This window comes from Equus quagga, chromosome 12 (genome assembly GCF_021613505.1).
Source record: "Equus quagga isolate Etosha38 chromosome 12, UCLA_HA_Equagga_1.0, whole genome shotgun sequence".
Taxonomy (NCBI): Eukaryota; Metazoa; Chordata; class Mammalia; order Perissodactyla; family Equidae; genus Equus; species Equus quagga.
This window is the reverse complement of record NC_060278.1, coordinates 83,121,399-83,148,823: the sequence shown is the minus strand read 5'-3', so window position 1 is coordinate 83,148,823 and position 27,425 is coordinate 83,121,399. Positions and strand designations below refer to the sequence as shown.

Here is a 27,425-nt window from a genome sequence, read left to right as displayed (position 1 = left end):
TTGCCCTTTGGATTCTACTTTGAACCAATTAAAACATCCTACTGGTTCTCTCATTAATTAACGAGTTAAATAATAATATCCTTAACATGTTCATTTTGTATTTGAGTCATGATTTTACTTTCTAAAATAATTTATCCTTTAACAAGGTTAACCACCTATTGGAGATTGTTTAAAAATCCTGATTTGTTATTCTGTTCTCTGTTACACATTAAAACTAAAAGAAACAAAGGCCCTGTATTAGTTTCCTTTTGTCGCTGTATTGAATTATCAGACTTAGTAGCTTAAAATGACACAAATTTATCATCTTACAGTTCTGGAGGTCAGAAATCCACAATGGGTCTCGCCAGGCTAAAACCGAAGTGTTGGCAAGGCTGGTTCCTTCCGGAGGCCCTCGGGGAGCATTTGTTTCTGGCCTTTTCCAGCTTCTAGAGGCTGTCGGCATTCCTTGCCTTGTAGTCTCTTCCTCCATCTTCAAAGCCAGCAGCTGGCATCTTCAGATGTCTTTCCATCCTCACATCTCTGACTCACTGAAGGACCCTTGTGATCACACCGGCCCCGCCCACATAATCCAGGATCGCCTCCCCACCTCAGAGTCCTTAACTAATCACATCTGCACAATCCCTTTGCCCTGCAAGGGAACATGCTCAACAGGCTCGGGGAATCAGGATGCGGGCATCTTTGGGGGCCATGGTCCTGCCTGTCACAGACCCCCGTGCCCAATCCAGAGGATTTCTCCGAACTTTAAGTTCAACGAGAACTCACAGCTTCCCTGTGTGTCTGAGTGAAGATTCCACGCTGAGTGCGAGAGGACATAGTGTAGGATCCCATTAAATTCTGTAACAGGCTACATACACACTATCATACGGAAGATTAAACCACTGTTGCCTCGGGTTGGGGTGGGGACTGACTGGGAAAGCGCATAAGGCAAGCTTCCGAGAGGACGGCCATATTCTGTGTCTTGATAGGGTTTTAGGGTACAAAAGTATAAACAAGTACTGAATTCTAATGAAATGTATTTAGAGGGCATTGTAGTGATGTCTGCCATTTAGTCTGAAATGTGACATGGAAAAATGTGTGATAAGTAAGTATAGTAACGTGTTTATGGTAGAATCTAGATGGTGAGTATACTGTAAAAATCTTTCGTTTGTTGTTTGACAATTTTTATAAAATAACTTTGGGGAAAATAAGGTATGACTCTGAAATATTACCCAGTGACTTAAATTTACAAAGGGATAGATTTGGAAAAGTCATTAAGCAAGTTCTTCAGCTTCTCTATCTGAAATCAAAGGCTCTCAGCCAGGGCCTCTGGGGAGGTGGCTAAGGGTGTGGGAGCGTTTCTGACGCCTCGTCAGGAGGGAGGTGGGGAGCAGCACCAGACTGTACAGGGCGGGGCCAGGGAACCTACTGCAGCCAGCCAGCCTGTCCGCACGACCAAGGCTCTCCTCACCAAGTGTCAGAGGACGCCGATTTAAACCAGCCTTCCTTCACTCCTCTTCCTCAGTTTGCTGGCGGCCTGTCTCCAACTGGGTGCGACCCATTTCCTGAGAGCTGCTTGCATCTCCCACTTCCTGGTCACCCCGAGAACCCGCAGGGTGCTCTAGCCAGAGCACGGATTTAATGATCATCTGATGATGGGCGAGGGGGTGCTCCCTGAGGACCTGCCCAACCTCCAGGCAGTGGCCTCCTCGGGCGAAGACGCAAATCTACTGCCCCCCACACCCGACTCTAGCCAGAAAGGCCAACAGGGAAGGGTGCTCCTGCAGCTCTTCTCTGACACCACAGCCCACTGTCACACCCCACCCCCACCCCCTCGCGCCGAAGGGCAAGCGGAGGCACCTGAGAGTAACCACCATCACACCGAGCTGAGAAAAGCCAGCATAAAGCACTTTTTATTGCAATAATAAAACTTGAAACTCATATGTAGTGCGGAGGGATGGGGTGAGGGTGGGCAGGCAGCACTAACTCCTCTCACCACATCACTACACAGGACCGCAAGGGGCGAGAGGGGAGGGAAAAGCCAGGAAACTCGGAGATCAGCAGGGGGAGCGGAGCGTCAAAAAACCGGAGATGCTGAAGCTGCGATGACCAGCATCATTTTCTTAAGACAACACTCAAGGATTTGTCATGATGGCTGGGCTTTCACTGGGTGTTAAGTGTCTACAAACAGCACCTTCAATTTAAACTTTCAATTAAAGTTCTTAAAATTTAGGAAGTGGAGCTTGGATAGCTATGAGATTACAAAAGTCCTGAATATCCATTAGAAAAACCACAGGATGAAAAAAAAAAAGCCAGGCCACGAAGAAGGCTTCAGAGGTCCCTGCTGGCCCGGGGACAGATACCTGCAGCGTCCAACATCGCAGTGAAAACGATCTGCTTTCAAAAGGCAGAGGGCTTCGGGGAGGTGGCGTGGGCAGCGGAGGCAACGGCTCTCCCTCCCACTTCAGTCTCGGGTTAGGGCGTTTAATTCAACCAAAGCGCATCTCTCAACTGGGAGAATGATTCGGCCCCCACAGCGCCTCGAATCTGCTATGGCTTTGCAGCGCAGCAGCAAGAACGTTTAATATATAATAGATAAAAATTTCATCCAAAAAATAAAATAAAATAAAGATTCTTGCATCCCCCCTCAACACCAATTCCTATTCTAGAGTTAACCCATTATTTGTGCTGTTAATACTTGACTAATGCTTAACGGGGAGCCTGGATCCAGAAGACTGAAACTGAATCCTCCCTCCAAAATGGAACAAAGTCAGGAGAGTAACTTGAGGTTTACGCATGTCGTTTAGGTCAACACACACACAGGAGAGGGGGAGAGCAAAGCCGGGTGACAGGACACATTCAGTCAGGGTGGATGCTTATACAGAGTGTGGTGGACATCAGGAGAAGCTCCGTACGGACTTGCGTGTGCACGTCTGGAGGCGCCAGATCCCTCTGCGGCACATCTGTTGGGGACAGAGAATCTGTGAGTTCCAGCAACTCAGTGCCCTGGGTGTGTGGTGGGGAGAAGGCCGCCTGCCACACCAAGTCCCTTCCCCACGGCTGCAGGTTTCACTTGGACCAAGCCTCTTCTGCTCCAGGGGGCAGAGCCAGCTGGGCTCAGGCTGGACATACAGGTGAGCAACCTCCTTCCTGCTTAAACTGGTCGTGTGTTTTTGTTCTTTGGTGAGGAAGATTGTCGCTGAGCTAACATCTATGCCAACCTTCCTCTATTTTGTAGGTGGGACACCACCACAGCATGCTTGATGAGCCGTGTGTAGGTCCACGCCCAGGATCTGAACCTGCGAACCCTGGGCCACCAAAGTGGAGTGTGTGAAGCTAACCACTACACCACTGGGCTAGCCCCGGTGTGTGTTTTTTTAAACCTAAGGTTAAGTTTACCTTGCTGAGGACAGCAGGAGGGGCAGTCCACCAAAGCCGCTGACAATACAGTTCCCCTTTATCACTGGGTCTCCAACTTGGCTACATGCAGGAACCGCCTGGGAGCTTTAAAAAAGTCTTAATGCTTGGAGCCCACTCCCAGTGACTGTGGTTAACTGGTCTGGGCATCAGGAGTCTTAAAAGCTTCCCTGGTGACTTTAATGTGCACAGCCCTAAGCTGGCATTCCTCAAGATGAACAGAAGTAGAAAATGTCTGCACTCTGCATTCATTCATGCAAACCTCTAACTTTCCGGGTTTGGCCCTGGGCTTTCCCTCAAGACCCTTGCGAGCAGCTTGGAGATGTTCTCTGGCAGTGTGGGGAGGCTTAGGCCAGGTGACTTGCAGCCCCTCCTCCCTCTCTCCCTTCCTGGCCCTGCCTCCATCCTGCCAGATTCACAGAAAGCCTGCTCTCAAATCAAGACAACTTCAAGGCTCCCCTAAGGACATTTACGTTCAAAGGATTCGGCTCTCAAAGAACCAGAAAGAGGGTGTGGGCCAGGGGTAGACCTTTGGGCAGACAGAGGCTCGGGAAACTGTCAGCGTTTCCCTCCTGATAGAAACGACAAGTGGAGACGCCAGAGTCATCAAACCTGACCAGGCCTGGAGGACCCTGGTGTGTAGGGCTCAAACCACTGAGAGAGAAAATAGCTAATAATAAAAAAAAGCTCTTCTACTCAAAGAAGTCCACAACAGCACAAGGCCACACCCTAACAGACAGGCTGGCAGCCACTTATTGCAGCTTTCAAACAAAAACGTTCTCAGCCAGCCCCTGGCTGTGGCCCTGTGCTTCCGGGGCAGGAGGGGAGCAGATGTAGAGGCCTAGGTACAAAGGGGAAGAAGACGACGCAGTTATGTGTTCCAGGACTGTCAGACCTACATGGAAAGTTATGGGCCAGTCAGATATTGAGTTTGGTTTCCTAGAAATGAGGGGAGAGGAAAGAAAAAAGCCCAGGAAGGGGAAGCAGGAAAGGGCTTCTGGTCGCAGTCTGCGACTGCCTGATGTGGCCTTGAGTATGGCCTTGCTCTCTGGGCCTGTTTCCTCACCTGCTGCATAGGAGGGTGACTCAGGTCCCTAAGACCCCTTCCTAGGACTGTCTGAGAGCATCCTTTGTACTTCACAAGCATCCTCTGGCCTCGCCTGTCAACCCACTGGTAACAAGCTGTCTGAGGGCTGGCTTTGTGGCACAGTGGCACGTTCCACTTCTCGGCAGCCTGGGTTCGCCCGTTCAGATCCCAGGTACGGACATGGCACCATTTGGCAAAAGCCATGCTGTGGCAGGCGTCCCACATATATAGTAGAGGAAGATGGGCACGGATGTTAGCTCGGGGCCAGTCTTCCTCAGCAAAAAGAGGAGGATTGGCAGTAGTTAGCTCAGGGCTAATCTTCCTCAAAAAAACAAAAAAAACAAGCTGGCCTGCTGTCAAGTGTCCTAGGCTTGCTCCCCGAGGCAGGTGGCCCAGGTGGTAAAGCCTCTCTCATACCATCTACCAGGCAGCGATCACAAACTCCGTGAGTGAGGCAGCTGCACAGACTAGGACAGGGCAGGCAAAGTCTCCAACAGGCTTACTTCTAAAGAACTAAATGGCGGCACCAGAAATTTGGCCTATATTTCCAGCTCCCAGTTCAGTTTTAGTTTACAAACCACTTATAAAAATACTTCATTTAAATAACCGTCAGCTGCACCATCCCCCATGACTTCGTTTGAGAGCATATGCCATCCCTTCCTATAGGATGGTCAACTTTTACATTCAAGGTAGACACTAATAACTAAACTGAAAGGCTACCTGACAGGGGAAGACCACAGAGGAGAAAAACACCCCATGGCATTCCGGGTTCTCTGTGCCCGCCTCAAACACCGGGCATTACACGGAGGAGCAAAGGTGGTTACAGACCCTTGAGCTTTAAGGTTCCTTACCCAAGAACAGGGAGCACAGGGAGGAAGCCACTCCTGTCATTCCAGTTTTAGAAGCTCCACATCAAAGACAAGGGTGGCGTTTGGCGGGATGATGCCCGGGTGCCCAGTGGCACCGTAGGCATAGTCTGGGGAGATCGTCAGTTTGGCTCTCTGACCCACACTCATCTGTGAAAAGAACGAGGAGGAAAGAATCAGCTGGACGCACTCCCCAATTGTCTTGGCAAGCAGCAGACCTGTTTACCTGGGTATCCCTTGGCCAGGATGGTATGACTAGGACATCCCAGTGACTGCATGGCTGCCTGTGTGCTGGGCACCCCCATGTCAGGTCATGGAGGTTGGCAGTCAGGCTGAATGATCCCTGCGCCCGGCTCCAAGGGGCTCAATGGCAGATAAAAATCCTCTTGACTCCCGGAATGGTCAGCTTCTCAACCTTTCTGCCCAAGTCTTACTGACCTAACTCTGGGCAGCTAACACTCTGAAAGTGTCACCACTTAGTCCTTCAGTGGCCTGTCACTCAAAGGACAAGTTAAGTGGTATGTATGCTCTTAAAAAAGGAATAATTTCTTCAAGACTGCTTTAAAAGAAAACCCAAAGAAAGTAATATTTGGGGTAACCTCCTTTTCTGTACTTTCTATATTTATACTCATACTCAGAAATATAGAAAGACTTTTAAAAAGATAGTATGATTTTCTGGGATAGCAAGTAGCATGTACAGTATGCTTCCGTTTGTGTGAAAAAGAGGAAAATATTATAATTTGTACTCACCCGTATAGACAGAAAACATCTTTGGAAGGACACAATACCAGTGTTTTTCAAAGGAGAGAACAGAGTACAGCGGCCAGGTCAGAGGGAAAATTTTCACTTTTTAAAATGTATTTGTACTTTTCTTATTTTCTAATCACTACACCAATAAACTTAAACACCTATTTTCTGAACAGTGAGCAGGTTCCCTGCTCTATTTCCATCCTTTTACCCGTCTCTCTAAGTCTCCATGTGTGCATTCCTGGCTCTCTGACTCAGCCCAAGAGATGGTGTAAAGGGGACGCCACAGGCTGTAAGGAACTTTCTAACGCAACGCAGAAGTCTCGCTTCCCACAGCTGCCTTCAGAACCCGCGACATGCTGGACCAAGGTGGCAAGGACAGTTAAAGCTTATGCTTTAGCTAATAAAATTCAAAACGATCGTATCCTTTTATCCAGCTATTCCACTTCCAGAATCTTCTGTTGACGACCCAAATGCCCATTATAAGGCACATCTGCACCATGGGTGAGCCACTAGAAAGAATATAGTGACCTTAAATGTACTAACACAGAAAGACGCCCAAGATACACTGTTAGATGAGAAAAGCAAGCTGAAAATAGCACTTGTGACAGGACTGTATACCTGTAAACACAAACCAAACCAACAAAATTATCAAAAGAAAAGGAAAAGGGACACAAGATGAGCCCTCTCTTCTCGTGCTTCTAACTCACTTGCCGAAGAAATGTTCTGTGGAGTTTAAAGAAGACGCTGTGTGGGTGTCAGAGCGCTCAGACTCCTCACAAGTGGCAGAGCCGTGACTGACCCCAGAGCACAGGGCCCAGGGGAGACTGGGCATCGCCCCAACATCCTGTCATGCTCGCCAGGCCTGGGATGTAACACAGGCTGATAACGCTATCTCAGGGCAGCTACGGTTCTTGGAAACACAACACAATTATTGTTCCAGCGCCGGGACAGCCAGAGAAGATGAGCTGTGCTGTGCACAATGGCGGGTATGGGAGATGGGGGACGGGCCACAGACCCAAGAGCCGGCCAGACGTGGGGGGTGGGGACAGGATGGGACAGAAAGGAACGGTTGGCAAGGTTTCCAAAGGGAAGTAACCCACAAAGATCCTCTCCTTCTAGTCCTGCCAACCCTCTGCTCTGCAAGAACAGAAATCCAGACACCTGGGAGAGGGAGGGGTTAAAATTCTGAAAGTTAAACAGTTTATTTGGAGATAAATCAGTGACATTTTACAGAGGAAGCAGAGCAATGTGTGTTCAGGAAAAGAAAAAGATAAAAATCTTTCTCTCCACTTTGGTTAAATCCCCCATTTTCTTTGGTGAGAGAGGTAATTAACAGACTAATTACCCACCACACAGGGCCTAATTATAAAGCCCCCTGGGTTTCAGGCCACTGAACACCCCTTTACCTGGTTACTGCCAAAGAGAAAAACTCCTGGGCTCAACGGAAGGACTGGCTCCAAGTGAAATCCGGCAACCCTGGGTCCCTACTGTCTACCGGGAATTTCGGAGAATTGGCAGGACAAAAGCTGTTTACACAAATGGAGACGGGAGAGGTGACGAAACAGACTCAAGACAGACGAAATGACTTTCTACACGAGTACGACCTCTCAGAAGTGGTCTGACACAACATGGTCAATAATAAGACAAACACAAATTACAACTACACCGAGATACCATTTTTCACTCCTTATATTGTCCTGAAGTCAAAAGCTTAACAACACACTGTGCTGGTGGGACTCGGACGAGACAAGCAGCTTCATAACCTGCAGGTGGCAGTTCACAGGGTAACCCCTACGGAGGGCACCTTGGCAATATGTCAAAAGACAAAGCCACTGAATCCCTCACTCCACTTCTGAGGATGTGCTTATGGTGACATTTGCACAAATGTAAAATAAAGTCCAAAGAAGATTAGTGACTGCAGTATTGTGACAATACTGGAAATGACCCAAATGGCCATCAGTGGGTGCTGGTCAAATGCATTAGAGTACACTCCTGTAAAAGGGCGTCCTCCTCTTTCATGTCCTGGTATATAAGGGGTCAAAATTGATTAACTGAAAAAGCCATGTGCTGAAGAATGTGTGTGCCTAAAAGGAAAAAAAAAAAGCCATGTTTTTGTATATGCTTAAAGAAACTCTACAGGAAACATTAATAACAGGAGTTACTCGGGGGGCGGGGGGCACTGGAAAGATAGGGTGAGGTGGCAGAAAAACTTCTCACTTATACTTTTTTGATTTTTGAACCATCTGAATGTCCTACCCAGAAACATAATTTAAAAGGTGGACAGTAGGAAACGACACAAAACAAACGAGAGCATACCTGGGCAACCCCTTCTTCCCAGCCTCGGATCACCTCCTGCTTGCCCAGCATAAACTTAAAGGGCTTGTTTCTGTCCCGGGAGGAATCAAATTTCTTTCCATCTTCAAGCATCCCTGTGAAAAAGGGCAGTTGTAACATGAGCAACAAGGAGTAATGACACGAGGCAAGTCAGAAGCCAGCAGCAGAAGGCCCATCCCAGATGCCAGCACTCAAGGGCCTGGCAGGGTGTCCGAGGCCCGAGGAGGAACTGCGGCGTCCAGGGAGGATTTCCTGTGTCCCCACTGGGCCTCTAAGGAGCTAGGGGAGTCCCTCCACTCCAGGCTCGTGAACACTCTTCCCTCACTCCAAGCAGGAAGCTGATGACCAGAGGCAGGCAGTACCCTACCTTGGTCTGGAAAATGGCGAAGTGCACACACTCCTGGCATGAATTTCCAGCACCCTGTGGATTTCCTCCCAGACTAAGAATCACTGTGAGCTCTTTACACACAGACAATGGCCGAAAGTCACACACAGTGCAAGAAGCAATATTCCTTCCTCAACTCAGCCGTCATCTTTTACAGAAACGTGGGTAGTGTCAGAACTGAACTGCACTGTAGGTTACTTGTTGCGGGAGAATTAGTCATGGCGTTGCAAAGACACTGAAAACCTCTCACCAGCAGACAGCTAACGACTCCAGCTGACCTGCGGGCAGTGCTTCCACTCCGAGCCAGGGACTGGGCTAGAGCCTCTCCACACATGCACTTGCTCAGTCCTTCCCACAGCACTGTCCCCATTTCACAGATGACGACATGAGGCAGAGAGAAGAGGAGTAACGTGCTGAAGCAGTAAAGCTAGGCCCTAAATCCCCAAACCATGTTCATTCTACTATTCCAGGTTCCCAGAAGCCAAACCACTATGGCACCCTCCGTGAAGCGGGACTTCCAGAGACGAGATGCCAGAGGGTGAGCGCCACGAGGAAAGAGGAATAGACGCCTGCAACTCCCCACCAAAACAGACCCAGCACTGGCTTCTCTGGAAGTCAGTGTCAGCCAACTGTGAGAGCTGTCACTGACATCCTGAAAACTCACACCAGAATCCCAAAATGGGAGGGACAGCCAGCTGTTGTCACATAATTAACACAAAGCTGATTTTATTGGAGGCTGAGGGTGAGCACCCACCATGGTTCTAAGCATCACTCAGAAGACCCAGCAAAACACAGAATTTTGTTGTGTGTCTATGTTTTAGAGAAGGAGGGAAATCCCAACAAAATCACAACATAAAAAAGTGTCAACGCTTCTAAGTGGGATGGGGAAGCAGGGATCAATTGAGAGCTTTATCACAGCCACCAGACTATCTGTACTTTGACAAAATAGGAAACAGGGAGTGTGGGGGACAGAAACTGCTGTCCTAACAGAGCTGGAGGAGAGACAGACGTCCTGGGGCAGAGGGGTGCTGATACTGCCTGAAGCCTGGGGCTGGGAGCTGCGGACTGAGAGGGAGACAGGAGGATGGAGGCCCACCCCTGCCAAGTCAGTGCAGAGCCAGGACGGGGCAACCCCCCCAAGTAGCAAGTTGGGGTGTACACGCAGCTCATCTTTTCACCAGAACACAATCACTACCTGATAAAAGAAATGCCAATGGTGGGACTTGAGTAGTTTTCTACAAATGAGTAACTGGGATAGAAGAGGTCTCCACTCTCCACAACACTCACTGGAGACGTTCCCTTCAGCCATTTCAAGCTCTACTTCATACACTGACCCCAACCCAACTGAACTCGGCGTTAAGGGCGAGAGCAGGCAACGAGCCTAGAGCTAAGATTCCCAGAATCCCGTCTCTGGCCAGGCAGGGAGCCTTTCCAGCCGCCAGCCTGAGACTGCTTGTTTCAGAAATAAGGAAACCAGCTGGAAGGCTCAGTAACCCAGCCGAGGTCAGGGCCAGGGAGCAGTGGGCCTAGCTCTAGCAAGAGGCTTGAATTAGACCAACGGGGACCAAGCTGCAAAGAAGACTGAAGACCAGAAATAGCCGCTTCCCGGTGGGTGCCCTTCAGAGCAGACCTTGAGGAAAGCCCCAGGGATTCCTGAGCAATCACGGTGGACAAGTCACTAGGTGAGGAAGCCACCCGGGGAAGAGCCAAGGATGGGAGGGTGGTCCCTGGCCCCTGAGCCCTGACTGTCTGCAAAGACTGGCTGAACAAAACCCACAGGGGAAAACCTGCCCAGAGGGGCAGCTGGAACCCAGGCTGAGGCACATTCCAGACCCTTGGGAAATCCAGACCCAGCACTCCCACCTCCTTTTCCAGGTGAAAATCAACTTTCCAGGAAGCAGCCACAGCCTGGCCCAGATGAATTGGAGCCAATCTAAGCCTTCGTCCTATGTCAGGGTTGATGTGGGTAGGGCATATGGGCCAGCACGGGCACTCGGACCCACTGTGAAGTCCTCTGGAATCTTGCAGGAAGGACTTGTCTCACTGGTAAAGAAGAAACGCACTAGGGAAGAAAGCTCCTCTCTTCCATCCCAGCTGAAGACCCTCATGTGAGGATGTGATGTCTGGAGCCATGGTGGCCACCTTGTAACCACGAGAAGGTCAGGAGCACCACAGAGCAGTTGTCCCATTGCTCTGAACCACCCTCCTCGAGACTTGTGTTCTGAGGTGACTAAAAGTCGGCTTTGCCTTAAGGCAGGTTTTCAGTTACTTGCAGCGGAGAGTAACCTGTTATGAGGTGAATCTTTACCTGACATTTACTTAACACACTAGAGCTTACACGGGGTGGGGATCAGTGCCTGTTCCCACGAGCCAGACTGGAGAAAGTCGTGGTTCACCAGGCACTGGGTAAGACACCTCAGAAGAGCTTGCCTTAGTGCAGACTCATGAGCCCTGAACTAAACACTGCTCCAGATCCACCTAATAAGTCAGAAAAGCAAGACGCGGCGCGATCAAACTGCTTCCCAGTGCAAAGCTCAAGGAGATTTACAGGAATAAAAATATCCAGCACCCCAAAAGGTAAAATTCCCAACGTCTAGCAGCAAGAGATCACTAAGCATCACCACGCAGAGAGGCATGAAGACAGGACCCAGAATAAGGAGACTAATCAACCAATTGGAACCAACCCAGAACTGACACAGATGTTAGAATTAGTAGAGAAGACAGTAAGATTCAAATTAAACTTCCAGAGATGAAAACCACAATGCCTGAGGTGAAATGTACATTGGGCTGGAACAACTGGATATCCACAAGCAAAAAGTAAAAACCTGAGTCTATGCTTCACATCCTAATCAAACATCATCTCAAAATGGATAGCAAACCTAAACACTAGATCTATAAACTTTCAGAAGAAAACAGAGGGAAAGCATCTTTGTGACGGTGGGTTAGGCAAGATTTCTTAGATATGAGGCCAAAAAGCACAATCCACAAAACGATAAATTGAACTTCATCAAAATTAAAAACTTCTGCACTTTAAAAGATACTTTAAAGAGAATGAAATGTCAAGCCACAGACTGGGAGAAAATCTTTGCAAAGAATGAATATTATGGTGGGAATTAGGCTGGTGATAAAGGCATATGAGATAATGTTTTTTACGTGATGTATCTGATAATGGACTTGTGTCCAGAATATATAAAGAGCTCTCAAAACTCAACAGTAAGAAAAGAACTGGATTAAAAGAGGGCAAAAGATTTGAATAGATACTTCACTGAAAAAGAAATACAGATGGACAAGCACATGAAAAGATGCTGAACATTACGTCCTTACAAAAATGCAACTTAAAACTACTAGGAGATACGACTACTACCTATCAGAATGAGTACAACTAAAACGTATTCGTGAGGATGTGGAGGAAGTGGAGTTCTCATACACCGTTAGTAGAAACATAAAAAGGAACTGCCCTAGAAAACAGCTCGGCAGTTTAAGTCAAACATACACCACCCACACGACCCAGCTGTTCTACTCCTGGACATTCATCCAACAGTCTATGCCCACACAAAAAGACTTCTATATAAACGTTCAGAGCAGACTTACTTGTAATAGCAAAAAACTGGAACAACTCAAACATCTGCCAACTGGGAAATGGATAAACAAGTATACCCATACAATGGAAAACTATTCAGCAATAAAAAGGAATGAACTATTGGGACATGAAACATATTAATCTCGGGGCTGGCCCCGTGGCCGAGTGGTTAAGTTCGCGCGCTCCGCTGCAGGCGGCCCAGTGTTTCATTAGTTCGAATCCTGGGCGCGGACATGGCACTGCTCATCAGGCCACGCTGAGGCAGCGTCCCACATGCCACAACTAGAAGGACCCACAACGAAGAATAAACAACTATGTACCGGGGGGTTTTGGGGAGAAAAAGGAAAAAAATAAAATCTTTAAAAACAAAAAACAAACAAAAACACATATTAATCTCAAAATAATTATGCCAAGTGAAAGCAGCCAGACAAAGGAGTACACACTGTATGATTTCATTTATATGCAATCTTAGAAAATGCAAACTCATCTATGTTGACAGAAAAAGTGTATCAGTGATTAGTCGGGCTAGGAAGGGGGAGGTTTCCAAGGGTACAAAGAAACACATCAAAACTAATGAAACTGTACACGCTAAATATGACAGTTTATTGGATGTCGATTATGCCTCTATAAAACTGCTTTTGAAAGAAAGGGAAAAAAAGAGAAAAAAGTGAGATTTACTAAAAGCCTACATGTTTCCCTCCTATACCCAACCTGGCAGCGGATGGCAAGGTGCTTCCTCTGCCTGGGGAAGGAGCAGGCAAAGCAGGCAGCAAGGCAAGACTCAGCAGTTGCTCCCATTTAACTCTGGGCATCTCCATGCCAGGACCTGGAGCCCTTGACCAGTGAAGCCACTTGCCAAGTCAGTGCCATAATTTCCTAGAGAAAGCATGCTCTGCTGAGAGAAGGCAACTGAGGTTACGGTTCAGACATGACAGCTGACACTCTTTAAGCTCCAAAGGCCACTCGTAGCAAAAACCATCACCAGTACAACCTCCTTTCTGCACAACTGACCAATTTCATTTCTAACTACACACAAACCTATACCTCATGACCCAGAAACTGCCTGGGATAGCTCCGTACTCTTGATTTCAAGAACTACTTCTCGTTTCCTGTCTGAACACAGCTCGAGGTTGCAGACGGCGACCTGGAGGCTCCATGTCCCTGTGGCACTCAGCTCAACTCCACCAGGCACGCAGGAGTACTTTAGGATTTGCTTCACTTGCACGATTTTTAAGAACCAGCACGACAAACACGAGACTTCCACATTCAGACCTCTTCCCTATACGGGAGGAAGAATCTGAGGGGTCATCCCAGAACGGCAGTTTTTACTTTTGGCACCTTTAAATTACTAATCAGTGAGAAAAATGTGAAAATTTTGGGGTCTCCAGTTAAAAGCACAAAACCATGAAAGGTGCGAAAGCTATGGTTGCCTGAGAGACTGTGAAAGCAGCTTCTGGCTGCAAGGCAGCCGATGTCACCTCCGCCTGGGTCTCCTCCCAAACTGTTCAGCTGTTCTTTTGGGGGAAGAACTCAAATCCTTGGAGAGGGAGCAGGAGGGCTTAAAATTTTTAAAAAGGGAGTGGGGAAGTCTGGAGTTCCCTCTGCCACGCAGCCTGCTCTTTGCTGCTGCTCATCTGCCTGAGAGCGCTCCTGCTGAGAGGGACCCAGCAGCTGCTGACACAGTGCCTCTGGGCCGTGTCACAGAAGCAGTGGTTAAGACCCACGTCAGGATTTGGAGATTCAAGAGGACCAGTGGTGATTATTTCACTGATAATCCAACAGAAACAGAGCCACTTCCAGTGTGCTCTGCTTCACAGGAAGACAATGTCCACAGACGCTCTGCTAAGGAAGGGAAGACGAGTGGAGAAGGCACCTGCAGAGCTCAGGCTTCAGCACCTGCTGCAGTTAAAGCTCATGACTCAGTGTGGTTTTCAACTGCGGACGAATCTTTGCAGGTGGTTTTCACGGGCAGCACTTAACAGGGTCCAAAATATGGAAAGTTTTAAGATCAAAAAACGAAACGCCCAAACCTAAATCAAATGATAACAACACAACAAAACAGAACACCCTAAACCCTCAACTTCCAAAACAAAATAAAGTTCTTGCCCTTCACAGCTGGGAGAAGGAGAAAGGATTTCTACTTTCAACTCAATAGGGAGCTTCCAAAGTATAAAAAGAACGGTTTTATGGAGGAGGGGGAACCAATTCAAAGTCGCCAGTTTTTCTGCAGATTTGCATTGGAAGCCACTTGAACATTCCCAAATAAACACACTAACCTAGGTACAAACGGTATAGTGACCTAGGCTTACCTACTTCCCTTCTTGCTTCTCATCATATACAGAAGCTCTCTCAACCACCTTTTACGTCACTGCCTCACCACAGACTCTTACAACAAGCACAGCCTGCACAGCCCCAGCATGGTGAGAGCATCTTCTTGCCCCAGTCTCCAGCTCATCCTCCCTTTCTTTCCCATGTGAGTTTTATGCTCACCAAAGATCAGTTAGCTGTGTTTATTCTCAAATCCATTTATGTGAGCTATACTTACTGAGTACAGATAATAAATAGCATGTAAAATAAATGAAATATGAGTGTGAATAAGTGGTCCTAGCTGACTGCTTGGACAGACTCAATAAAGGCAAGTCAGTAAAAAATACTGCTAGTGAATAACTGTGCATGGGTGAGACCAACGCATGTTTGGAGGAAGAAAAATCTTAAAAATCTAGAAAGGTTTGACATTTAGATGACCTCACAAGAGTCCTTGCTCTACTTTAAAAGAAGCCAAAATTAGTTTTTGCAAAAAATTTGATGGGAAACTCCACGAGAAGAGCCACCCTCAAAGAAACACATGGCCCTTTAGTAAATGAATTCTGTTTGGATTTGAAATAAAATGTTTAGAACTACAATGGGTACCACAGAAATACAAAAGATTATAAGACAATACTATGAAAAGCCATACATCAACAAATTGGATAATCTAGAAAAAATCGATAAACTCTTAGGATTATAAAACCTTCCAAAGCTGAGTCAAGACAAAATAGAGAATCTGAATAGACCGATCACTAGTAAGGAGACTGAAACAGTCATCACAAACTTCCCAGGAAACCAAAGTCCAGGACCAGATGACCACAAAACATTCAAACACTTAACAACTATCCTTCTCAAACTCTTTCCAAAAAACTGAAGAAAAGGGGACACTTCCTAACTCTTTCTACGAGGCCAACATTACCCTGATACCAAAGAGAGAGAAGGACGACACAAAAAAGGAAAATTACAGGCCAATATCACTGACGAACATAGATGCAAAAATCCTCAACTAGATATTAGCAAATCTAATACAACAATATATTGAAAAGATTGTACACCATGATCCAGTGGGATTTATTCCAGGGATGCAAGGATGGTTCAACATCTGCAAATCAATCAATGTTAATACACAACATTAACAAAAGGAAGAATAAAAATCATATGATCGGGGCCAGCCCAGTGGTGTAGTGGTTAAGTTCACGTGCACCACTTCAGCGGCCCAGGTTTCATGGGTTTGGATCCTGGGTGGAGACCACCCATCAAGCTATGCTATGGCGGTGTCCCACTTACAAAATGGAGGAGGACTGGCATAGATGTTAGCTCAGAGACAATCTTCCTCAACAAAAATAAAACAAACAAACAAGTAAAAATCACATGATCATCTCAATAGATGCATAGAAAGCATTGGACAAGACACAGCATCCATTTATGATAAAAATTCTGAACAAAACAGGAATAGAAGGAAAGTACTCAATGCAATAAAGGCCATATATGACAAACCCTCAGCTAACATCATATTCAGTGGTGAAAAACTGAAAGCTATTCCTCTGAGAACAGGAACCAGACAAGGATGCCCACTTCTGCCACTCTTATTTAACATAGCATTGGAAGTCCTAGCCAGAACAATCAGCCAAGAAAAAAAAATAAAAGGGATCCAAATTGGAAAGGAAGAAGTGAAACTGTCACTATTTGCAGATGACATGATTTTATATATAAAAAGCCCTAAAGAACCCACCAAAAAACTATTGTAAATAATAAACAAGTACAGTCAAGTTTCACGGTACAAAATCAACATACAAAAATCAGTGGCATTTCTGTACACTAACAATGAAATAGCAGAAAAAGAAATCAAGAAAACAACCCCATTCACAATTGCAACAAAAAGAGTAAAATGCCTAAGAATAAAATTTAACCAAGAAGGTGAAAGATCTCTACATTGAAAACTATAAAACATTGCAGAAAGAAATGAAAGACACAAAGAAATGGAAATACGCTCCATGCTCATGGACTGAAAGAACTGACCTAGTTAAAATGTCCATATTACCTAAAGCAATCTACAGATTCAATGCAAGCCCTATCAAAGTCCCAACAACATTTTTCACGGAAATAGAACACAGAATCCTAAAATTTATATTCAACAACAAAAGATTCTGAATAGCCAAAGGAATCCTGAGGAAAAAGAACAAACCTGGAGGTATCATGCCCCAATTTAAAATATACTACAAAGCTATAGCGATCAAAACAGCATGATACTGGCAGAAAAAGAGAGACACAGATCAATGGAAGACAAATGTGAGCCCAGAAATAAAGCTACACGTCTAAGGACAGCTAATTTTTGACAAAGGAGCCAAGAACATACACTGGAGAAAGGGAAATCTCTTCAATAAATGGTGTTGGGAAAACTGGACAATGACATGCAAAGGAATGAGAATAGACCTTTATCTTACACTATATACAAAATCAACTCAAAATGGATTAAAGATTTGAATGTAAGTCCTGAAACCATAACCAGATAGACAGATGGCCAACAGGCACATAAAAGACGTTAACATCACTAATTATTATGGAAAAGCAAATACAATGAGGTATCACCTCATAGCCATCAGAATGGCTATTATTAAATAGACAGGAAATAAGTGTTGGAGAGGATGTGGAGAAAAGGGAACCCTCAGACACTGCTGGTAGGAGTGCAAACCGGCGCAGCCACTGTGGAAAACAGTATGGAGATTCCTCAAAAAATTAAAAATAGAACTACCATGATCCAGCTATTCCACGTATGGGTATTTATCCAAAGAACATGAGAACACCAATTGGAAAAAAGATCTATGCACCCCTATGTTCACTGCAGCATTACTCACAACAGCCAAGACTTGGAAACAACCTAAGTGCCCATCAACAGATGAATGGATAAAGAAGATGTGGTATATACAATAATGGAATATTACGCAGCCATAAGAAAGATGAAATCTTGCCATCTGCAACAACATGGAGGGTATTATGCTAAGCAAAATAAGTCAGAGGGAAAAAGCCAAGTACCATATGATTTCACTCATGTGGAAGACAGAGAAACAACACACACACACATACAGAGAATAGACTGGTGGTTACCAGGGGGGAAGGAAGCTGGGGGGAAGGCAAAAGGGCAAAGGGGTGCAAGTGTACAGTGACAGATGGCAGCTAGACTTTTGGTGGTGAACACCATGTAGTCTATATAGAAGCCGAAATAAAACGATGCACAACCAAAATTTATACAATGTTATAAGCCCACGTTACCTCAATAAAAAAAATTAATTAAAAAAGAAGGTAGGGGCCAGCCCCGTGGTCGAGTGGTTAAGTTCACACGCTCCGCTGTGGCAGCCCAGGGTTTCACCAGTTCGGATCCTGGGCGCGGACATGGCACCGCTCATCAGGCCATGCTGAGGTGGTGTCCTACATGCCACAACTAGAAGGACCTACAACTAAAAATATGTAACTATGTAGTGGGGGGAACTTGGGGAGAAAAAGCAGAAAGGAAAAAAAAGGTTAGAGAAGCCCTGTCACTTTTATGACTGACACATCAACTACCCATTTGTCCCAATCATGATGGGTGAAAAGGGATTCTCCACTGAGCCGGGTGAACGGCATTAAGCTCAAAGCTTACGTCTCTGCCCCGTTTCTGGGCCTCTGTGGTTGCATTCCCAGGACAACCTTCCCGACTCGGCGATCTGAGAACCCCAGGTGCATGGCGGGATCAAAGGTCGAGCACCTGTGCAAAGAGGGCACCACCTTCTTCTCCTCAGCACACAGGTGAGAGCAGGACTACCTTCCATCTCTCGTCTAGAAATGCTTCCAACCTTTGCTAAGCCCCTGTAGTCTACGACCAACAGTGTTTACAAAGGCGGGCTCACGGTGGGAAAAACAGGCAGGACCCCAGGACTCAGACCAGAATGCACGTCCTTGTGGGCACGCCTTTCTATTTTCTATTTCATCACATAAATACGAGGACTGCTACATTATGTCTCAAACGGGCGGGGGGAGATGCACACAAGGCAACACAATGGCTATCTAGAAATGGTAGAAATGTGCATGATCGTTACCTTTCTCTTCTCTGTTTTCCAGAAAACAGAAGTGGGAAGCTACAGGTCGAGGGCACAGCGGTTAGAGGCATGAGTTCTGGAGCTGGGCCCCAGATTATTACAGTGATTCCCTCCCTGCTCTCTCCGCATCGGCCCTTGCTCTCCTACAATCCAAACTTGCCACGGCAGCCAGAGGGACGTTCTCTTAAAATACAAGTCAGACCCTATTACTCCTCTGCTCAAAACTCTCCCGTGGCTCCCCACCTCACTCAGAAGAGAAGCCAAAGCCCTTAAGTCCTGAAAAGTCAAGGCCCTGTAAGAGCTGCCACCCCACGCCGCCATCTCTCTGACTTCATCTCTGATTACTCTCACACTTCTCCACTCAGAGAACATTGCTTCCTTATGTTCTGTGTACACACCAAGGATACTTCCACCCCAGGGCCTTTGCCCTCACTGTTCCCTCTGCCTAAAATGCCCTTAGCCAGGCAGTCACATGGATTATTCCCTCACCTCCTTCAGGTCTTTATTCAAATATCGCTTTCACATTGAGGCCTTCACTGGTCTAAAATCTCAACCCTCTCCTGTCCCCTCCTTAGCACTTACTGACTAACGTACAACATATTTTTACTTATTAATCATTATTTGTTACCTGTCTTTCCCAGTGTAAGATCTCCAAGGGCAGGGACTGTGTCTTCTTCGCTCCTGTATTCTGTATTCTTGCTACCCAGAACAGTGCCTTGCACATAATACATGGTAAGTACTTGTAGAAAAATTAATGGCACCTTTCCCCTTCCAGACCTTTGCACACACTTGGCAAGCCCCTTCCTTGTGCCTGAGCCAGCCACACACATCAAAGACCGTGTGGCACTTGTAGCCCCAGGTGCAGGGTGCTCAAGGCACTTCCCCTGTAATGGACCACTCCCTGCAAGGCAAGCACCTCGCAGGCAAGGCGGGGCTTTCCCCAGCTCCTAACACACCTGTTCAATGAGTGAGGGAAAGGTTTGGTGTGTTGATCTGTGTGTGCAGTAGGTGTGACCGGAAGGCGTGGTCACAATTTTACTAATCCACAGGGATTGAACAAAGTCCGAGATGTTGTGAATATGTTCTGTCTTACTCTAACCTAAAGGAAATAGAAATATTATACCCATCATAACAAGAATGTGGGCTTTCCCCACTCCAGCGAGTCTAATGCAGGTCCTAACTGCCTGCGCACTCCGTCACTGAGGACCTACTCCATGCCAGGTACCAAGGGGGCGAGACCACCACCAGTGAACACCACCAGTGGGGGCCTGGCCTCCTGGAACTTGCAGTCTGCCAGGTAAAGAGCAGATGTAAGACACACAGCCCAGACTCAAGAGGAAATGGGCGGGTGCCTTGTTGGAGAGTTGGAGGCGTGTGTGCATAGGCAAAAACCACTGTAGCCAAGGACCTGTGGAGACCCACTAACGGGTGTCATTTAAACTGTGACAGAGCCTGCTTTGTGGTGGCACCTAAGCATAGGGCAGAGCCCTTCATACAGGGAAAGGTTGGTGTGTCTGAGGAACCCAACGCAGGCCAGGGTGGTCTGAGCTCCGGGCAGGGGAAGAGTAAAATAAAGGCGGTGAGAGAGACAGCAGCATCCAGGAGCTGATTATTTCTCCCTCTCCCTCCTGTTCCTCCTCCTACTTTTTGCACTGCTGGAGCTAACCTGGCCAAAATTAAAGGGGGCTGGGGGAAGGAATGCAAGGACTCAGGTGAGTTCCCCAGTAGGTAACAAAACAGGCAAGAGAAAAAACAAATAAAAATAAGCAAACTCCACTGTGAGCGCCAAAGGGAGAGGGGGATAGTACACATCTAAGTTATCCATAATACCCTTGGCCTTTTCCACGGGAAACAGCAGCTGACAATACTATTTTTAGAGAAAATCCCAAGGCAGATAAATGACCCCCAGTTTACAGATATAATGAACCGATTAGCACTTGACAAAAATCAGTTTTCAATCACCAAAAATGTTCAAGTTAAAAAGCCTATGGGGGGGCCAGCCCTGGTGGCCTAGTGGTTAAGTTTGGTGCTTTGGCGGCCTGGGTTCGGTTCCCAGGCGTGGACCTACAGTGCTCTGTTAGCAGACATGATGTGCTGGCAGCCTACATACTAAAAAACAGAGGAAGAGTGACACAGGTGTTAGCTCAGGGAAAATCTTCCTCAAGGAAAAAAAAAAGCCTATAGGTAAATGAGTGATTTTTATTGTACATAAATTATATTTAACAAAGCTGTTAATGAAAAGAAAAGTCACTGAGATCCACTGAAAGGAACCAGAGCTCTTTGAAGACATGACTGAGACCAGGACCAGAGCAGTGAAATCAAGGAAGTGATTAAGGAACAGTGGAACGAGCTTGAAGGGGCTCTTACGGGCTGAATTTGGGACAATATGAGTAGCAAAAAGAATAATGAATGTCAAAGATTTTAAGGCTCTGAGTTCACAGTATACTAAAAAACGGGGAAAAAGTCACTTGCCACCACTGGGGATGACTATAAAACCAATTCCTCACTTTAAAAATTGGTGATTAAAGGGAAAGAATTAAGTTTTACCCTATTTTATAGAGGAATGGCAGCTAATAAATGTAGAAGGTATGAAAGAATTTTTAAATCGCCACTTTGCAAATGCCAGTGAGATCCTTTCTTCAGGCGATAACTATCACTAGCTGTAAATCCCGACAGGCGAAGGGCTGACGAGGAGCAGGCCTCTGAGCACGTCCAAGGGCTCCACAGACAGCCTGCCGGCTGCACGGGAAACGCACCTTCACGAGACCAAACTGAGCATCACAAACAGCGATGTTTCCCTCGGCGTGCCGAGTATGAAGCACACAGCATCACGTATGAAGTCTGCTCGCTAAAAGGTTTCACCAGAAACTATTCAGACATTTAAAACTCAACTTCCAGTTTACAGGAAATCCAGGCAGTGGAAGGAGTTAAGATAACACCGGGAGAAAACAATGAGACAGACGTGGGGTATTCTATAAGATAACCAGCCTGCTCTCTTTGAAAAACCAGGGTTGGTAAGAAAAAAATCAGCGTGAGACTGACAATATCCGACTGCAGTGAGTGAACCTCAACTGAATTCTGGTTTTAAAAAAACAGACTTAAAAAACACTTTGGGGGCCGGCCCTGCAGCTGAGTGGTTATGGTCACGCACTTCGCCTCGGTGGCCCAGGTTTCTTGGGTTCGGATCCTGGGTGCGGACACGTTGAGGGCGCATCCCACATGCCACAACTAGAGGGACCCACAACTAAAAAATACAACTATATACTGGGGGAATTTGGGGAGAAAAAAGTAGGAAAAAAAAAGATTGGCAACAGTTGTTAGCTCAGGTGCCAATCTTTAAAAAAAAGAAAAAAACACTTTGAGGACAACTGAGGTAGTTTCAACATGAATTTGGTTTTAGATGCTACGGAATCATTTTAAATTTTTTTGGATGTGACCAGTAGGAGGATAAGGAGAACATTCTCATTCTTTGAGCATGCTCAAGCATTCAGAGGTAAAGGGTCACGAGGTCTGCAATTTAAATGGCTCAGCAAAAAAATAGGTGATAGCTCAATACACGTATTCTGTAAGTAGACAAAAATGGCATACACGACAAAATGTCAGCCATCATGGAATCTACGTGGTGGGCACACAGGTATTTATCATTCTACCAATCCTAAATTGCACGTAAGTTTGGGGCCGGAGTGCTGAGACCAGGACTCTGTCTTTCTCCCACTTTAGACATCACAGGGGGTGCTGGCAGGACCAAGGACCAGGGGGCATACGTCACTCAGTGCCTGGGACACACGGAGCCTTAATGACACAATAATGGCATCACTGTCACTGCCTCTCCCAAAACGCACTCACCCCCAGCTCTAACACTCCAGCAGGTCCTCACAGGAGGCGCTGTTACTGGCATTTTACAGATGGCATGTGGAAGCTGAGAAAAGTGGTACAATTTGCCCAAGCTCTCACAACATGTTAAACGGCAGAGGCAAGATCTGAACCCAGTCAAGGACCTACATCGTCTTTGGGGATCACTGTCCACCTGGCACCACCTCTTCCCACCTGCCCAGGCTGGCACTCTACACATCCAGGATATAACCTGGGCCCCATTGCTGCCCTTGCCCCCAACAGTTCAATGTCCACACAGCAGCCGGAAGGTGGGGGGGGGGGTCCTGTTAAAATCCAAGCCAGCTCATGACCTTTTAATGGCTTCTACCTCACTCAGAGAGAAAGTCTCATAACAACCTACAGGGCTCCACCACCACCTCATCTCGCACCACCTCCCCCCTCACACAACCCATTCCAGCCGCACAGGCGCTCCCGCTCCTCTGACACACCAAGCACGCCCCAGCCTCGGGGTCTGCACCACTCTTCCCTCTGCCTAGACAGCCACACTGCTCCAACTTCCTTTGGGTGATATTAAAATGTCATTTTGTCAGAGGCCTCTTCCAACCACCCTCACTTAGCGCAGCAAACTCCCTCCCCACGCCCTCCCGCTCTAACCCCCCACAGCGCTCCTCAGCACCCGGCGGCGTGTCACACCTTCGCGCTATTAGTCTCATTCACTACATCAGTCTTTGTTTAGTTCACTGACCATGTCCCTAGTGCGTGGCTTGCTGCTGCTCAGTGAACATCTGCTGCAGGTAGGCAAGGGTCCTGCTGCAGCCCTGCCCACAGTTACAGCCTCTCCACCTGAAGATGGCACGGGGGCCCCTCCAAGGAGTCTGCTGGTGGTGAGCCTTCCTCCAGACATCAGATCATTGGCCAAGAAACACCCAGCAGGGAAATGAGTGCAATAAAGCAGAGAAGGGAGGCTCCAGAGAAGCAGGGGGCGGAGATGGGGTTGCAGGAAGGTGGCCACACCTGCCCTGGGAGCCTCAGCATCCCTCCAAGTGGGCCTTCGAAGGAGACGTGGCTGGGGGACCCTTGGTTTTTCTCAGAAGCCAGACTACTGGCAACTGAAACCCGACCTCAAGGACAAGATGTCAACTGGCTTTTAAGAGGATAAAAAAAGAATTCCTTCAATCCACTTGAGGCTGCCCTGACAATGGCAGGCACATGGCCTGCTGCTGTGAGTAAAAGCAACATAAGCCTAGCTGTGTGTCAGGACAAGCTCAACAATAAAGATGACCAAACTACCGGAGGCAAGGAGGGAGCTATGAGAAGCCACTTGATCCTCAAGGCACATACTTGGCAGGTTACCTTTCCACCTCCTCCCTCCCACTTCAACGCCTGTCATGCTACTAGGAGGTGCCTGGCTGGTGACAGCAAAGTTTTCATTTTCCCTTCTGGCATCACAAAAATGTGACACAGCCTTTCTGAGGCCATGCTCATGCTGTGCTCTGCTAGAGGCCACCGAAGGCACCAGAGGGAGCCTTGAGAGTGGCATCAAGGCTACTAGTGGCAGCTACTGGCAGCATTTAAAACGCCCACATGGTAAAAGTCTGTGCTATGCAAATCTCCAGTGGCTGAGAGGGGATTTTGGCTACCTTACTCCCACTGCCCCTAAATCAGCAGTAGTGGGCAGCTGGCCAGAGGGGACTGCATCAGGAGTGTTCTGACCCAAACCTGAGTCAATCAGAGTCTCTCTTCTAGGAACTGTAATCATTGGAGTCACAAAGCCAAGCAATCTGAGCTAGATAGTCAAAAGGAGACAGAGAAACTGGGCACGGGGGTGGGAGGAGGGGTCAGCACTGGGGACTCCCACCATCCACCACTTGGGAGAGGCAGAAAAGGAGAAATCTGTAACAAGAGACTACTGAGGCAGCCAGGTAGAGAGAAACAGAGATGAAAAGTAGGGGCATCATGAGAACTTCTCCCTTCTTGAGGCCCAGTGGGGCTCCTGCCTTGGAAGACCCTTAAATCTTTATCATTATTCTCCCCCCGCCACATCATGTTGCCTCAAGATGGATTCTGTTCCCAGGGGTGTAAAAGCCTTAACCGCTACAGATGAAATCTCAAAGCACCTACCTATTCCTCTCACGCCCCCACAGGTTTCAAACAGGTTCTTCCTGGGAGGCTGGTGGCAAAGGCCCGCAGGAACAAAGCCGCCCGCCCAAGAACAGCCTATTCTGTGAGCATGAGGCAAAGCTGGCTCCTCACTAAGGCGTCTTTGTAGGGCTTATCAAAAATGAAATAAAAAAGCAAGCTTTTGTCCCAAGGCACGCCAGGGTCCTGCTGCTGTTCTGGGCACGTGTGGGTGGGTGCCACCCTCAAAGAAAACACAGACTTGGAGAAGAGGCACCAGGAGCCCTGATGATGTTCTGGGTCCCACGACCATCTGTTCTCTTAGAAAGAGGCTCCAGACATGCTGTGTGGGGACATTTCACCAAGAGGCACAGTGAAATGTGGTACTGCCTACATGCTGGTGTCCAGTCCTGCCATGAGCCCTAGGAAGTGGCTAAGCCAAGGACGAGGGGTACAGCCTTGGGAGTGGGACAGATGTAGTCAATTATCCTGGTGTGGACAAATTGCGGGGGAGAGGGGGCAGAAGTCACCTCATCACCTCTGAGGCCCAGTCTGTGTCTCAGTTGCTGTGGGAACTAACAAACTGCTCGCTCACCCCAGCGCTGTAACAGGCAATGGTTACTCTTCTCACCTCATTGATCAAAAAACAACCAGAGTGACCAGCTTTCCTCCACGAGACCTCCTAGACTCAGGTGCTGACCATGGCCTAGAAAGACAGCCATTTAAAACGCCAAAACCGCTTTCCAGTTTTGTTCACAGGCATGAGACTGTTCCCCACAAAGAAGGGTTTCAACACCTCCTCCTTTGGTGGCCTTTTAAAAGGTTCAGCCCTTAACCCCCTCCATCCCCTGCCCTCATTCCTTCCCATGGAGAAGGGCCAGAGAAACAACACAGCCGGAGAAATAAAAGGGAGAGGGGATGTTAGCTGCTGTTTTTTTCCTTCCCAATGAAAGTCATTTCCCTCAATAGAGAGCTCCCCCCACGATCAGGGAGAGAAGGGTAGAGCCAGTCCCTGAGCAGCAGGGTCAGAACTGCCTACAGCCTACTACCCAGGAGAGGAGGAGGAGGAGGAAAAGGGAGGGAAGGAGAAGAAACAGAGGAAGGAGGAGGAGGAACAGAGGAAAGGGTGGGAAGGAGGAGAAAGGGGAAGGGGGGGAGGGGAAGGGAAGGTTATTCACATCAACAACTGCGCTGCAGCAACCCCCCCCCCCCCACCCAGCCACGGAATCTCCGCCTGCTCAGCCTCCCCCCTCCTCCCCAATACAACCCAGGAGGACCTTGTAAGGGCATGGAGTAAAAGATGGTCCCAAGGCACATGACTCTGAGGTCTGCATTCTGGCTGAGGGTCTGCAATTTCCTTTGGCTTACATTACTGTTTCTTACCCTAACTGGGCTTCAGCCTCCTTATCTTCAAAATGGGGAGGAGAAAAGCCTCTACTCCTAGAACCCGAGGAGGGGTGGGGGCTAAATTACATGTTCTGTCAGCCTGGGCCATCACTGCCACTGAGGCTTGGATTTCTAAGTGGCTCAAAAGTAAGAAGAGGAAAGCGACCGCGCAGATCTCGTTCCTCCGAGGCCAGGCTGAGCCAAAGCAAAGACTTAGTTAGCGGGACGTTTCCCCACCCGCAGCGGAGGGCAAATCCTCAGTCCCCCGATGGGAAGAGGCAGCTCCGCAGACTGGGAGTTACCTCGCCCGTCTCATCGCCATCCAGACAGGGCCGGAAGCGGGGTAGGGTGTCAACCGGGACACAGAAGCGGTGCAAATCCTTTCTGATGGTCCCTGGCCAGGGCTCTGCCCATTCCTGAGCGTGTGACCTTGGGCAAGGGACTTCGCCTCCCCAAGCCTCAGTTTCCCCGTCTGCGCAGTGGGCATAAGGGCAGCATTCGAGGCACGAAACTGCTTTAGAAGCGCGAGATAACGCCCGGCCCGCAGTCGGCGCTCACAAGTGCCGGCTCAGACCGTCCCGGGCTCGGCAGGCCCGAGGCTGCCCCTCGGGGGCGCTGCCACCGCCCAGGCCTCGGCCTCGGGCCACGCGGGCCCCGTCGTCGCCACGCCCCGGGCCTCTGCCCCCAGGCCTCGGGGCGGCCACAGGCGGGCCGGGCCCCCCCTCCGTGGGCCCGCGACTCACCCGTGTAGTGCACCACGCAGGTCTGGCCGCGCTTCGGGAAGGTGCGCCCTGGGGAGACAGACAGACAACCAGACGGGCGCGGTGAGCGGATGCGCGCGGCGGCGGGGGGCTCCCGGGGGCCGCCGGGGGCGCCTACTCACCGTCTCCGGGGGAGATGGTCTCCACCTGCACTCCCATGGCTGCGGCGGCAGGCGCGGGGCGGGCGGCGCGGCGGGCGGCGTGGACCCCTAACCGACCTGGCTGCGACTCCGCGGCTCTGCCTCGTCCCTCCGCGCGACGCCTGCGCACGCGCGCGCCCCCGCACGCCCCGCCCTGCGTGCGCGCTCCACGCGGCGCGCGCGCCCCCGAAGCCCGGGCCGCGGGGCAGGGGCACCGGAAGCCGGGAAGCCCCGAGGCCTCCGGATGCAGCCTTTTGAGCGGCCGTCGGCTCCCCCAACCCTTCCTGTCGCTGTGCTTCCAGCCTGGCGGGCAGCTCCTTAGCCGAGTTTCCGCAGCTGGGAAAGGGGAGTAAGCACGGGGGGTCCGCCAGTTTCTGACTCCGTGACTTTGAGCCGGTTCACATGGCTAAG

The 27,425-nt window shown here is 48.5% G+C and overlaps 1 protein-coding gene across 2 annotated transcripts; it reads right to left on the bottom strand.

Annotated features, from left to right (window-relative positions):
• Window positions 1-1,863: 1,863 nt before the first annotated feature.
• Window positions 1,864-27,153, bottom strand: FKBP1A (FKBP prolyl isomerase 1A). Of its 2 annotated transcripts, XM_046679554.1 has the most exons (5): window positions 26,997-27,153; window positions 26,857-26,904; window positions 8,413-8,525; window positions 5,332-5,496; window positions 1,864-2,939 (listed from the first exon to the last, which is right to left on the bottom strand). In XM_046679554.1, the coding sequence occupies exons 1-4, from the start codon at window positions 27,031-27,033 to the stop codon at window positions 5,368-5,370; spliced, it is 327 nt and encodes a 108-aa protein (XP_046535510.1). In that variant the 5' UTR covers window positions 27,034-27,153; the 3' UTR covers window positions 1,864-2,939; window positions 5,332-5,367. The 2 variants fall into 2 exon arrangements, with proteins under 2 accessions (XP_046535510.1, XP_046535511.1); XM_046679555.1 differs by lacking the exon at window positions 26,857-26,904 and having other exon boundaries at window positions 26,997-27,138.
• Between the last annotated feature and the right edge of the window lie 272 nt (window positions 27,154-27,425).